The sequence below is a fragment of the Alligator mississippiensis genome, chromosome 1 (genome assembly GCF_030867095.1).
Source record: "Alligator mississippiensis isolate rAllMis1 chromosome 1, rAllMis1, whole genome shotgun sequence".
Classification (NCBI taxonomy): Eukaryota; Metazoa; Chordata; order Crocodylia; family Alligatoridae; genus Alligator; species Alligator mississippiensis.
Window position 1 is genome coordinate 447122551 of NC_081824.1, and position 14801 is coordinate 447137351.

General features: G+C 39.7%; 1 protein-coding gene across 2 annotated transcripts in view; it reads left to right on the plus strand.

Annotated features, from left to right (window-relative positions):
• Nucleotides 1-14583, plus strand: part of SESN3 (sestrin 3) — a 66565-nt gene extending 51982 nt beyond the window's left edge. For both annotated transcript variants that reach the window (XM_059721145.1, XM_006259421.4), the window contains 3 exons: nucleotides 2691-2881; nucleotides 3411-3555; nucleotides 4962-14583. In XM_059721145.1, the coding sequence (XP_059577128.1) occupies nucleotides 2691-2881; nucleotides 3411-3555; nucleotides 4962-5048 (423 nt within the window). In that variant the 3' untranslated portion in view covers nucleotides 5049-14583. The remainder of the gene's footprint in view (nucleotides 1-2690; nucleotides 2882-3410; nucleotides 3556-4961) is intronic.
• The last annotated feature ends 218 nt before the right edge of the window (nucleotides 14584-14801 follow it).

The window sequence follows — 14801 nt, forward strand, 5'->3', positions numbered from 1 at the left end:
TCTAGTGTTTTCCCAAGGATAGAGGTAAGACTGACTGGCCTAAAGTTACCCAGCAAATCCCTTCTCCCCTTCTTAAAAATGGGCACCACGTTGGCCCTTTTCCAGTCCTCGGGGACCTGTCCGGAGCACCATGAGTGCACAAACAGCCATGCCAGCGGCTCAGCTATGACACTGGCCACTTCCTTCAGCACCTGTGGATGGAGGTCACTGACTTGTACCCATCCAGCCTGTCCAAGTGCTCCTTAACTAAGTCAGCACTAACCATTGCCAGTCTGTGCTGACTTAGTGCATAACATGAACACCAAAATAGAATATATGCCTTCTTTTTTGCAAAATAGAATTAAATAAAAAAGATTTTCCAAGAATTGTCTGCATAGAGCCGGGACAGATCCTAATCTTCAGGTGACTTCCCTTCCCTTCTTTGCTTAACCAAAGCTGAAATTCTAGCTGCTATTGAAGACTGGTCTCCATAGGTAGATCTATGATTTTGAAAAGAGTTAAAGAGTCTCCAAGGCTGTGAAATAGGAGGAGAGACCAGGAGCAGCCCTCAGACAGAAAAATTGCCCTAAGAAAGGTTAGCTTGATTAATAGTGTGTCAATCAAGATCCTTTAAGAATAAGTCACTATTGTTAACACCTTTGGAGTGAAGAATGATGAGCCATTATTTGCCTGTGAAGCAAAGTAGAATCATAGAAAATTAGGGTTGGAAAGGACCTTGGGAGGTCCAACCCCCTGCTCAAAGCAGGACCATGCCCAACTATATCATCCCAGCCCAGGCTTTGTCTAGCTAGGTCTTAAAAACCTCCAAGGATGGAGATTCCACAACCTCTCTAGGTAACCTGTTACAGTGTTTTACTACTGGAGTGAGTTCTTCTTAATAACTAACCTAAACTTCCCTTCCTGCAACTTTAACTACTATTCCAATCAGAAAAATAGCTTCCTGCTTCATAAATACACCCCAGTTTTGGGGGATGATTTTTTGGGGGAAAGGTTTATACATGAAAAAATGTGGTAATATCTTAATGAATAGCTTCCAATTAGAACAAGCTTACTGGCCCTGGGTCCAGATCCATAAGGGGATTTAGGAAGAAATTAAGGGTCTGAATCTAAAAGTGTAATTTTCCAAGGCTAGGGACAGAAGTTGCACATTAAACGGGTTTAAGTGATGAGAAACTGGGTTAAACCTGTAACAGAACATAAGTTCAGTGCTGGGCTGGGCTGGGCTGTCCACTGGAACAGAGCAGGGTTGGCCCCACCCCTCTTCTTCCTGGCCAGAGCACTATCGGGGACTGCAGCAGCTGCCAGCCTTCCCCTCCGCCCCCAGCTGCTCAAGTAGGGATCCACCCCCCCACCCCTCTCCCACAGCAGTGACCCCAGTGCAGGGACCCTGCATCTGGCCATGCCCCCCACCATGCTAACTAATGCTGAGAGGTGTCTGGTGTGGGTCTTCAATTTCACTGGAATAAAGGCAGACAGCTAGTGGCTTGCAAATGCACCCTACAGATAAGAGCTTGAAACAAATTAAAGAGATGTTTTCTTTTGTAGGGCTTGATGGACTGATAAACTTTGTTCTGACAAGCAACCTGCTGGCTGCAATCTGTCAGTCTTCAGAGAAAGGTGTTAGAAATGACCGGCTTTGCCGACAGTATGAAGGAGGGAGAGGGAGCTTGAAAAGCTCAGTATCATCAACAGATGCAGAGTCTGGCAGTGTTCTCTGCCCCTTGAACAGTGAGCTGGGAAAAGCCCGGGATGGTGCAGGCAGGATGGGGGGTTTAAACCCCTCCCTAATCAGAGTGTCCTGCCAGGCAGGGCCTGACCATGCTCCCCCTCAGCTCAGCATTATGGAAGGGAGGGAGGGCTGCTTTAGCGGCCCCCCCCTGCTTCTAGCCTGAACCACTGCAGGCATCTGCTTGCATTTTTGGAATGAAAAGGGAATGAATTTCCACCTCCAAATTGGTTCAAGCTCCGCAAGTTAAACTAACCTGCAAAGATTGAATCAACTCAGGTTCTGGCTTTTTGAACATCTGTCCCTAGCCCAAATGCCCAATTATTCCATTTGAATGTCTGTGTAGCTCCCAGATCAGTATGCTGGTTATTGTAAATCCAGTCCTAAAATGCCTGACTTTTCCTTCTGTGTTTCTATAGGGAACTTTTAAACTTTTAGAGCCTAGTTCAGGACTGTAGGTTCCACTATGGAGGGTTGGTGCTTGGATGTTAGATGTCTTGTAACACTGAGGGCACATCTACATGTGTGCCATTAGTCATTTAGTACTTGCTTAAGCAAGTAAGCAGCATTACTGCTCAGACCCAATGCTGCACAGGTTTTTTCCCCATACTACAGCACAGTAGCAATGAGCTACTGCTCAGTAGCTCGTTGCTACTCCGCAATAGCATCAGCATCACAGTTCGTGCCCACAGACGCTACGTCACTATTGCAATGAGCTACGGTGACAGCATCTCATGTAGATGTGCCCTGAATGTCTTAACATTTAAGTCCTTTTGTTCTGCATCCAGTGACTAAACCTGAGTTTATCAGGGAGCATACACTGATTAAAATCCGTAAGTTGACAAATTAATAACAGAATGCTTTTTTTTCTATTCTGTTTCTCAGTCTTCACCATAGGGAGAAACAAATGAGAAAGTCACCATTTCGTATAGTCTTATGTCATGTGTTTCTTTTATTCATTTAGGACTATACCTGGGAAAATCATGGCTTCTCTCTTGTGAACAGACTATATTCTGATATTGGGCATCTCCTGGATGAGAAGTTTCGAATGGTCTACAACCTCACTTACAACACTATGGCTACACATGAAGATGTTGACACAACAATGTTAAGAAGAGCTTTATTTAACTATGTCCACTGTATGTATGGAATCAGGTACGTAACAAACTTGTCTTAACTAGTGAGTACATTTTAAAGCTTTTAAGTACAGTATGTACATTGGACAGGAAGTTACTAGATTTTGATCACATGTAGAGCAGTGCTTTAGAGTTGGTGTTTATGCTCAGAAAATAAATGTGGTGCCTAAGTTTTGGAATACCAGTGGACTTTGATACAAATTGTGGCGTATTTGTAGGGTTCTTAGTGTAACTTAATTGTTTTCTACATTTAGACAAAATGTAGTTGTTCTGTGGATCAAATAAGCTTAGAATTCACACAGAAATCTGTCTTCCCTCCCCTTGTAATCTCCCCCTCTCTCCCAAAACTTCAGACAAAAGTTTTCCCTTTTTCAGAGACAGGGAAAAGTTAATGCCATGTTCTTAAAGCTTTTAGAAGGTCAGTTGCCTTTGTTCTAGTCTGAGTCTAGATTGCTTATAATTTCTGAATGTAAAAGCTGGTAAAAAGAAATCTGACATTTTCAAAGGTGTATTCAGAAGAGAGACTTGGTCTGCCTTCCTTTGTTTAGGTATGATGACTATGATTATGGCGAAGTTAATCAGTTACTTGAACGCAGCCTGAAGGTTTACATTAAGACAGTGACCTGCTACCCAGAGAGAACTACCAAGCGCATGTATGATAGTTACTGGCGTCAATTCAAGCACTCAGAGAAGGTGAGTGTTTCATAGCCAAACATTTCACCAGAAACCCCTGTCATGTAAACAGGGGAAGATGATGAGGAGGCTCGCAAAGAGATGAGTTTCTGAGAAAGTTAAACTTTTTAACAGTAAAGTTAACATCCAATTAACTAACTTACGTGGCCATGCTATACAGTACTTAAAGAAAGTTTAGAGAATTAAATGCCACTGTCGAGAGAACATTTTCTCAATGATCAGACCATGGACCTTAGAGACTTCTGAATGAAACTGAACCAGCAAGAATGAATATAGAAAAATTATCGGACTAGGATTGCTAACATAGTCAACTGTTCTGAAACTTTTAGACTCTTCAAGTGAGTTCATTATTTACATCGTGTGTCCTTATGCTGTTTGCAGTCTGTACAGGATGTTGGCATTTGTAAAGCTATTGTCTGCCTTTTAATATAAACTGCATATAAACTCTTCTTTCATGAAATATCATGAATGTGCCCATGGCCATTGTGTTTGGTTATAATAAACAAAGTCTTTTATAGGTATTAGCATAAAATAAAGCCCAGCTTCTGTCTTTTCTATAATCTGCATGCTCATCTCACCACCAATTTACATGTCTTCAGTCATGAAATTTTGATCTTTGATGTAAATAAGCTTTCCTGAGGTCCAGTAGCAAACTAGGATAAAGCCGCTATTTGGTCTTCCTTTAAGTGCTATGATCTCATCTCAAGAAAAGCCAAGCTGGTCAGTACATGGATGAGGGCCATAGTATATAAGGGGGTGCCTAGGAACTGCAGGGTACCTGCAAGGTAAGTGGTTTTTGCACAGATGCCCCTGCATAATGTTGGGTTGTGCTTCACCTTTCCAAGGCACTTGCATAGCCTGGCCTTGACACTAGGGGCTTAGGTACTGATGTATACATTTTTGGTTAGGTAGATACCCTTTTTTACTTTTTTTTTTTTTTACCTGGCTCAGTTTTCCTTGCATTAGTTTCCTAATTGCGCTTTTAGTAACCGATTTGACTGCTGTTCCTATATCTTATGGTATGTTACATGTGGATTTGTTACATCAGACTACCTGGAAGCAACAGAAATGTAGTCTTCCACGTCATGGTGAAAAGGTTTTCTGTCATGATCATCATTGCTGTACAATGTTAATTTGCTGTTGCTTCTGTTAAGTCAGATGGAAGACTACTAAAAGTTGTGATTATGACCAGTTACCTGGGACCCCAGAATGTCAAACAAAATTGACATACTAGATATCTGGACAGGACCTGGTAGCCCTTCAGTTGTGTAGGCTGCAGGAATGTAGCCGTTACTTTTTCAGGCATAAATCTGAAGCAATTGGGCAATTAAATAGTGTTGAATAAATACTGCTTGAGAAATGTAAAGCCAAGTAAATATATTTAACTTTCATTTTTTTTAAAACAGGTCCACGTAAATCTGCTATTAATGGAAGCGCGCATGCAAGCAGAACTTCTATATGCCCTTCGTGCCATAACTCGTCATCTGACCTGAAGCATTCATAGGGAGAGGGCCGAGAAATACTTAACAATATGTAAAGACCTTTTGAAATAGATACACACCAGACGCTGTTTGTGATGTAGCATCAGGTTATTCAATTCTCTAGTGTCAAAGTTTAGCCGTGTTTTTGGCGGCTGTAATGTGCAATGACGTGTTTTTATTTTCTTGATGCTTAACATTACTAATGATAGCAAAAATAACACTGAGGAGCACTAGTCCTACATTTTTTTTTTTTCTGGTTGGATTTCTGGACACTGGTCAAAATCCTGAAAACCGGTTGTTTTACTTCAGTGCTTTGTTTTGCTCACAGAAACAAAGCACTTGCATCTTGATTTTTTTGTTTCAAGCAATCAGTTTTCAGATTAATGGAATCCAGCAATGGATCTTTTTTGAATGTTCTGAAAAATCTTAATACTGTGTCATAAATCTAGTAGAGAGAAGCATGCGCTGTGTTAAATGAATTGCCCACTGGATTCTTGGTTGTCTCCTGGAAACTGTTTATCAGGCACTGTTCTTACTACAACAGTTGAAGGTGATGTGAAATGTGATTCAAACGTTGTCCATACTCTTAATGTGAAATTAATCATGATAAATTCCACAGCATGCTACTGAAATGCAAAGTTCAGCTATCTTCTTTCCTCTTTCCAAAAAAGAGGTTTCACAATTTAATTTTAGCTGTACATATTATGTTCCAATCATGCATAGCAATCTTCTTACTGTCACCCTCTGTCAAATTCTTTACATTATCTGTTCTCATCATAACATTGCTTGCAATTCCCTTAGTTGGCACCTGCACACTTAATACACAGACTGACCAAAAATTTGTATTTGCGCTCTCCTTTGTCCAGTCCTTTTTTTAAAGTAAGGAAAGCAAAGGAAGGCTAACATAGTTGTTTTCTTTTCCTATTGGATGTATAGAAATTTATTACCCATAATTTCTTTCATAGTGTGAATGTGTTAATATTCAAGTTAAAAAATTGTGTTTCTATGCATTAATGTGAGTGAACAAAAGAAAAGTGCAATATTTAAAAAGAAAGCAAGCTTTTCCCTGTTACATCACTACTAAAGTGTCCTTTCTTTGAACAGCCATAAAGAAATGTTTAAAACCAAATTCCTTTATGGTCTGAGGCTTAGCATTTTTGCTCCAGCTTGTACAGCTTGAAGCAATCTGATATTTAGATGCCAAAGCACCCCACAAATAAAGCCAATTTGGACAACTGGTAATTTTGGGGAAGGGAAGAAGTAAGCTGCCAAAAATGTCACATTTCTGCATTATTTTGTTGCTTGACTAGATTAATTTTAAGAGCACAAAATTTCAGTGTTTATAGCTTTACTTTGTATTATGTTTAATGACCAGTGAAGTGCCTAAAGAGATGCATAAATTTACCCAGTAGGAAACAATTGTCACTGCTAAATCTTTTTTTTTTTTTTTTTTTTTTTTGGGGGGGGGGCGCGGCAGCAGGAGGAAGTGTTTCCTTTTTTTTCTTTCTTTTTTTTTTTTTTTTTAACTCTGAGGGTGACTTTATTTTGCTTTTACATGCATTACATGCATAAAATTAACAGGTTATTTAAAGTTGCATTGAATTGTAAAAGACGATATAGGAAAAAAATTTCCATTGAAGACTGCAGAATAGGTTTTTAGTTTGACTAGTCATTTTTAACATTTTTCATTTGAAAAAAAAAAAATCATGGACCATTATGCTATTAAAGCTAGTTTCCTGTCTCCTTTCATTTTCTAATAACTTGCTATGACATCACATATTGGGTTTTTTGCTTTAGCTGTCTGTTCCAGATTGGAAAAGTAAATGATTGTACACTTTATACATTGTTTCTGCACTTTTGGACTGCAGACTATTTGCATGAAAAACCTTGTGAGGGAGAAATTTAGTAAAAATTTTCAAGTTAGGGTTGGTTATTTAAGGACTATCCAACAAATTGTACATCAGAATCCCTTCTGTAGGAAACATTGCATAAACCATAAAATGTATTTATCTTGTTTAGCTAACTACAAAGACTATTCAGAAGTGTTGAGAGGCTCATATGTATACACTTAGATTTTACTTCTTTCTAATTTATAATCCTTTTTTTTTTTTCTTTACTCTAGTGGCTGTACCTAATGGTTTTATGCTTGGAAATATTCTCTCTTCTAAGAGATGTTCTTTCAATTAGTAGTTTGACCTTTTAGTGATGGAATCTGTATAGTAATACTAAATTAAACTCCTCTGATATAAGAAGCCAGATAGTTCTCAAAGCACAGTTGAACTTTTGGAAAGAAGGTGAAACTAGATTTAGGTAACAACCACTTAGTTTCTCTTCAAAAATGCAAGGGTTTTAGAGTAGCTTTGAGTTTTAATTGTGAAAACGTTAGTGCCTTTGCTTTAGATTTTCCCTATAGAATTTCCTTTACCTTTCCAGCTGAAATGCCTTCTCAGCAATTTATGTGATTAGACTTGGAAATATATAAACTATAAGTGAATTGATTTTTTTTTCCATCAAAGTACTAGTGAATCAATAATAGTGAAGAAATAAACTTGATTTTAAAAGGCGCCATATTTAATCAGATATGGCCCATGTCACATTCCAAGTTAGGAAGTGTCATTTTACAACTAGTTTGCTGTAACTTTTTCTATATAAAATGCAAACTTGAAAGTTACAAAGCTGTTTTCCAGGTGGTGTTTTTCAGAGTATAGCATTTACTATGTAATGATTTATAGCCTAGCTTTTATACTCAAAATGTGATATTTTTAAAATTATAGATGTTTGTTAAAGTTATACGATTATACCGTATACTTTACCTACACTTTAGGCTCACATTGTGCCAAATTTAAATGTGCAAATGTTTTGTTGAGGAAACAAAAGCATGTGTGAATGTGAATCCTCAAACTTCATTGCTTATTAACTTCCATTGTCAAAAATGTACCTTAATAATTCTTGGAGGTATAGGCTCAGATACTGTCTCTTTGCTGTCCCTTGATGGGCTTTGTTTACCAGGATTAATATTAGTCACCAAGTCTCAGTCTTCACTAAGATAAAACTAAAATGTATTGTCTCCTTTTCTGCTGAAGAACAAGTACAGAATGTGCTTTATTGCTTTTTTAAATTTGTTTTTCTATAAGGAAGGCAAGTGGAAAATTACAAATTGGAAAAGGTATTTGCATTAGCTCAGTATTCTGTGAAATATAAAACTGGCAGTTGAACATCATGGGATTATAGTCATGCAACAGCAGAGCCCATTTTAATCTAAATAAGACAGGATTGATGCTAACAGCAGGCTGTTGAAACTGTTGTAGAGCCCCACAGGAACTGATTTTTGAAATTTTTCCAAAGTTCACTGAAATCAGACAAGAAGACAGATTCTGCAGTTAGAGTGTACACAGAACCAGCATAAAAATCAGAGAGAATCATGCTCACATTTTTAAAATTGCAGAAGTGTCCCCATCAGCTTTTACTCTGCAAAATGTTGTAGCAGCAGGAGACTTAGAAATATATAGCAAATCTAAAAAATTATGTATTTTGGGCTACTTAAAAACTATAAGCCAAAGGGGGTAGGGGAGGAAGTGAGATTTTCTTTTAAATTGTTTAAATGGAGAAAGAAAAAGGACAAGTATTTCAAAGGTATTTAGGTGCCTAAAGATGCAAGCAAGGACCTCCATGGATTTTTGTTGACTTCAGTTGCAATTAAGTACCAGTGTGCTTTGAAAAATCCCTCTAGGGCAGGCGTGTCCAACCTTTTTGAATGTGGGGCCAGATCATGAACTTTTTATCACCCAGTGGGCCAGCGAGCCATATTCAAAGACCTCACAGGAAGTGGTATCACATCACCCCCCCCCCCCCCCCCCAAAATGAAAGTACAGTGCTTACTTTCATTTCCCATCACAGCACCTTAGGCCTCAGAAAACAGCTTGGAGGGCCGCATGTTGGACAAGCCTGCTCTAGGGCTAGGGATAGAAGTTATACATAAACCAGTTTAAGTGATCAGACACTGGTTTAGACCTGTAACAGAACAGAAGTTCAGTGCACATAAGCTGCTTTCAAAATGGACAAATCCAGTTTCAGGGAAACTTGGATTCATGTAGTATCAGGCTTAACTGATTTAGGGCAAACAGGTTTATGGAACTTCTGTCCCAGATCCCCTCCCAATTCAAGTTAACTTACAGCCCCCCAGCATCCCAGGAAGCTTTGCAGCCCTGGGCTGTGCTGTCTGCTCCAGCAAAGCAGGACTGGCCTCACTCCTGCTGTCACAGCTCAGGCGGTAAAGCCTCTTCTCCCTAGCCTCTGACTGTGCCCATCAACACAGTGGGATGGGGGTAAGGGAATGAACCCCAGAACCCTCTAGCCTGGGTCTGCACAGCACTCCATGGGGCTTATGCCTCCGCCTCCACCCCAGACTCTTTGAGTTGGGCTGGAATTGCCTTAACCTCACCCTGCTCCTGCCAGCAATCCTCGTCTTGGATGGGAGGGAGAATTCACCCACTGTGTGGGACCCCCAGCTGGGGTCTGCACAGCGCTGGGGGCACTGGGGGAAAGCCCCCTCCACTGGGCTTTTCATACCCCACCCCTGCAGCCTGCAGGGAGGGAGCAAGGGGGCAGGGGAGTGCACCCACCTGGCCTAGTGCTGGACACCCGCAAGGCATAGGATGGGAGGGAAGCTCCCTCCCCAGGGTTTTTCACCCCCTTGTAGCCCAGAGAGCCAGCTAGGATCCCTTAGGCCTGCCCCCCTCACCAGCTGCTCTGGTTTCTGAAGGGCTTGGGGGCAAAGTTGGGGAATGTATCCCTGCTGGGAGTGGGGAACCCCTGCTGAGGCTCAAGGATCCAGCTTTCCCCAGGCTGGAGGGGCTGTTTTCCCTTGGGGGAGACAGCCAGGGTTTGGGGGCGTGCGCTGGGCAGCCAATCAAGGATGAGCCTCGCTGGGCTTCCTTTGGGTGTCCTCTGCCACGGCTGGCAGGCTGGGAAGCGTGCTGTAGCACCCCCAGCTTCTGGTGTGGACCACTGCATGGGCTTGGCTGCCTCTGGTTTCAAAAGTGAACATCGGTTCACTTTATTAGTTCAATCTACACAGTTCGGAGAAACTCAGACTTAAAGATTCAGCCTTGGGCTTTTTGACTGTCTGTACTTAGCCTAGGTGCCTATCTTCATTTTTCAGCCTTTTTTTAAAGGTTCTTAATCATCTAAATTATTCTCCATGGAGATTAAAAGAATAATTTGCAGTAAAAAGTGTGACTTGCACCAGTTTATTGATGAAATAAGTTTCCTTGTGTGTTTAATGTAGATTTATAAAAGATTTTCTGAAGGCAGTTAACCTAAAATGTTGTTGTTTTTAAAGTAGTATCTTGACATCATCTTGCACGTCTATGAATGTTCATAAAAATATGCATTTAATGAATGTGCTTAGGCTGACTAGAATAGACTTTATGAGGCTAAATTCTGCAGCAGCTATGCACTAAGCCTGAAGTTGCTGGATGTATGGCCTGTGGTAGGATTGTGATTATGGCCTGTGAGAGCTGATCCAAGATCTGTTGACTTCCTGAGTCTTCAATCATAGGACATAGAGGTGACCTTCACAAGAAGGAAAAATGGATTAAACTGGAAAAAATGAAACCTACCCATGGCTGATCCAGACCAATAACTCTCTACTCATGACATGCAAATGCTGCTCGCCACAAAAGCTGGCTAAAAATGCCAGGGATTTGTTCTATAATTTGAGCTTTAAACTAGGCAAGGGAAAGCCAGCTCTTCCATGCTGTAGCCTCTATCTGCCTATCTTCGGGAAGGTTTTAAATAAAATACATATTTCCAGGGGAAAAAATTTCCAAGTGAAAAAGATTTTGGCAATCTGTACACATCATAAAATCCCATCATCCCTGGCCATGGGAGACAGGCCAAGAAGAGATGAGGTGTTCCAGGTTAGGACAGAGGCATCAGCTGAACAGCATTTCCTATGGTAGTTTAACCCTTGGCACAAATATACTTGGCCATGCAGTTAACTTCTGCAAATCCACTGCCCCCATCTCCTTTCCAGTTGTTGACTAGTTCTGTTCTTCACCTAGGGCTTCGGGCCCGACGTCCCAGTGACTAGCCCTTTCAAAAGTTCTCCCCACCCAGCAACAAGTGCTCCCTAGACAAGTTCCTAATCATGCTTTTCCACCTGTCAAACCTTAAATTATCCTTCAGGCAGAAGCATTCAGACCAAAGCTTTCTGTATAGCATTGAGTTCCCACGCTGCCACCAGGAAGTTCCTTAGAGTTCTATTGCTTAATCTTGTGCTGTTCCTCCTTTTCAGGAACACTGAATTCACTTATTACATTTATTTCTGGCCAGGAAAATTAAATCCCTTTTTCAAAAGTTTATTATTGAGTTTTGGTTTTTAAATAGTCATCCTCTCTGCCACTAAGAGTGTGCTTGTGCCTTTCTGATCACCATTTCAGGCTCAAATATTGCTAGTCTTGCATTGAAGTCTAACAAGCCTACTTGTGAAGGACCCATACAAGTTATTCCGGGGGGGGGTCACATTCTGACCTTGGATTACAAATAAATAAATACATCCAATAGTATATATTCTCTCAACCCAATTATATAAGTCCTTTCTTGGGCAAACCTCCCATCAACTTCTGGAGTTCTGTCCATGAAAGGGTGGACTTGGTTGGTCTAGTATTTCAAAAATTTGTACTCAGCTGTACACATTTATTAAAGCTTAGACTTATTGAAGGAATTCTGTCTATAGCAGTCAGATTTGGTCTTTAAGAAACTAAGAGATAAATGTGGACATTCCCATGCAAATGCCAACAGACATTTACCTTTGCTCAGAGGATGTAAAACAGGCTTTTTTAAGTAGCAGCAGTAATCTCAGGAAGGGAATTGGTGTGTTTGTTTCATAAAATGAAGTATCACTAAGTGTATTCAAAGTACTTCTGTACTTATGCACATAAGGGAAATATAAAACCTCTTTTCCAAGAATACTGATGAGACTTTATAGAAGGTATATGTTTCAGTTGCCCTGTGTTGGAATAATTAAGATATATTTTTCCCCAATGTATCATTCTACACAAAGTTGAGGTGGGGCAGCCTTTCATTTTTGAAAGTGTAAACAGACTGCAGTTTGAATTTTTTTTCCAGCTTTTATAATAAACTTTTGAAGGCAACGTTTTAAGGAACATGGATTGCTTGTTCATCTCTAGGAATTTAGAAATGATGATACCAAATTTATTCCAATATATTATAAACTAAAAATTTGCCATGCAGTTTCTCATAGTGCCTCTTCATGCTTAAGTTGTGCCACCAAAATTGAAATACAGCCTTTCCCTCCATTACCTTCACCAGTGAACCAGATCAATGAGTATATATTGCATGGTTGTTAAGAAAAGTATAGTAATGTTGAAAGGATTTATGCCCACTTAAACCTCCTTAAGGTAAAGAATATGTCTGATAAACTTTGGCTGCAGTCTTAAGACTTTAATAAAACTCATAAAGCCACAAAATATTTTCTTGATCAAGGCAGAACTGGATATAAACTCTAATGTAAAAGATAAGATTTTAACTTGAAATCTCTCACTCATACCCTGTCATTTTGCTGGACAGCTCTGTAATGAATGTATATGTCTTTATGTCTGAGACAATTCAAAATCAGACTGCCACCTCTATTTTGTTTTGTTCAATATCGTATTATCCTTTTTTATCTTTTTTTTAAGTTGAGCGATATATGTAGCATGCTGTGAATGTCCGTTGGATCTTTTTTCTTTAATTCATCAGTATTAACACCTGTTCTCTTTGTGTTCGTTGGTACTTTTACCCATTTTAATCAAAAGCTGTGATATATCTTTGCAGTCCTGTGCTTTGTTACTGTAACATTTTGATTTTTATGAAGCACGTGACTGTGGGTTATTGTGAGGCAGACAGTGATCTTACATGACTGCCACTTATTGGTCTCTCTTGTACTACGTAAAGTTGTAAGTAGAATAAGCTTTTTAACAGATTTGATGCAGTTTAGGATTCACACAAGTTACAAATGTCCCATGTGTGAGAGTCTCTGTATTTATAGTTTTTAATTCATAAAGTAGCAAACTTGATAAATATAGCCACTTTAACTGCTCTTGCTAAACAGACCCTACTGTAGATTTAAAATACCACTGTATATATGGGAAGTAGATGGTTGGAATAATGGCAGTGTATGAAATCTCTATTTATAAATGTGGATGAATTAAGCCCTTCCTCTGAATGAAGAAATCTAATGAGATGCTTAGTCTACACAAAGTGACTACTGTCCATTTGCTCAGACATTATTCTAAATACCTTGAAAAGCTATGGTTTACATCATATCTTAACCCCCTCGATCAGCAAATATGCTATTCATTTAAGGTAAGGCATATCCCTGGGCAAAGGGCCAATACAGTGTCAGTGCAAGCAGAACTTTCTGTATTACCCTCAAAATAAAGTTGAGAGGGGATATGCATTGCATTGGCTTGTCCTGGTCCCCTATAGGGAGAGTTTCCCCCAAGATGAGCTGCTGAAGTTAATGGAGTTTGCAAGACTCCTTTCATATTTCTTTGGGGTATGAAAATAGCTGCATCACTTTTGATTTGACATTCAAGAACCCTGTTTAGCACAGGTAAATAGTGGCATTTCCTCTCAGTTGATATGATGTCTCCAAAGATGGTTTTGGGTCTAATCCTAATTAAGGCTAAATTGTGATGTAACAATCTGCCTGGAGTAAGGGACAGCACATTTTTGTTGAGCAACCCAGGCAGGGGATTGTTTCCAGATCACTATCCCCCTTCCCTTGCTTTCTGTTGCTCCATGGAGAGAGTAAATTGTGACAGGTTTATATCTTGCAGCGTGAGCCTGTGCTCTCTGGTATGTACTAGCGCAGCTATGCAGGCATGTTGAAGAGAGGGAATAGAAAAAGATACTTAAGCTTCAGCTCTATCCCTATTTACATGTGGTGGGGGAAGCATAGCATTTCTTCTACAATCCTGCTTTCCTGCTTGTGCGGCTACCTGTGCAGTGGGTAGCCAACTTAAGGGCATAAGTGGGCACCTTACTGCCACTTTGTCCCTTGGGCTGCGATTTAAGTGGCGTCCCAAGTTTGATCTTATGTGGTCATATCTTTTGCCAATGGTCTGCCTGTGAGATGAATCAGCTCTTGGGAGTTTATGGTGGGATTCTACAAGAGCTTTCAGTATAACTTTTTTTTTTTTCTTCTGTGTTGCTGATTTTGGATAAACTGACCTAGCTGGATCCATTTTTGTGACTTTCGTAGGTTTTAGTTACCCGACTTGAATTTCTCTGAACAGATGCAGAAGGAACTTTTAGTGAGTTAAGAGAGACATGCATTTTTTAAATAAAGGAATTGTGTGTATTAACATGTTAACAGCAATTCATAAATCTGCACTTTTTATGAAGTTTTGAAAATTCTATTTATAGGTACGAAACAATGGGGTTTGTTTAAAAACTTTATCGCATTTATACTTGCTGAAATTTCTTTCATTGTTATCAGTAGGAATTTTATTGGTTAAATAAAATTGGCAAAACTGTTCCCTGTTGTGTGTGTGTGTGTATGTCATTTTAAATTTTCTTTGGAAAACTCTTTGAAATGATGTCAACCTCTTGAAAGCATCAGCAATCATGAAGGCATTTTTTTCTGCCACAGTTTATTTCATGTCACAAGTTGTAGGAGCACAAGGTACTGGAAAATATTCAGCCATGGTTCAAGTCACTGTCTTTTTAAATACCTAATTATGCCAGTATAATAAA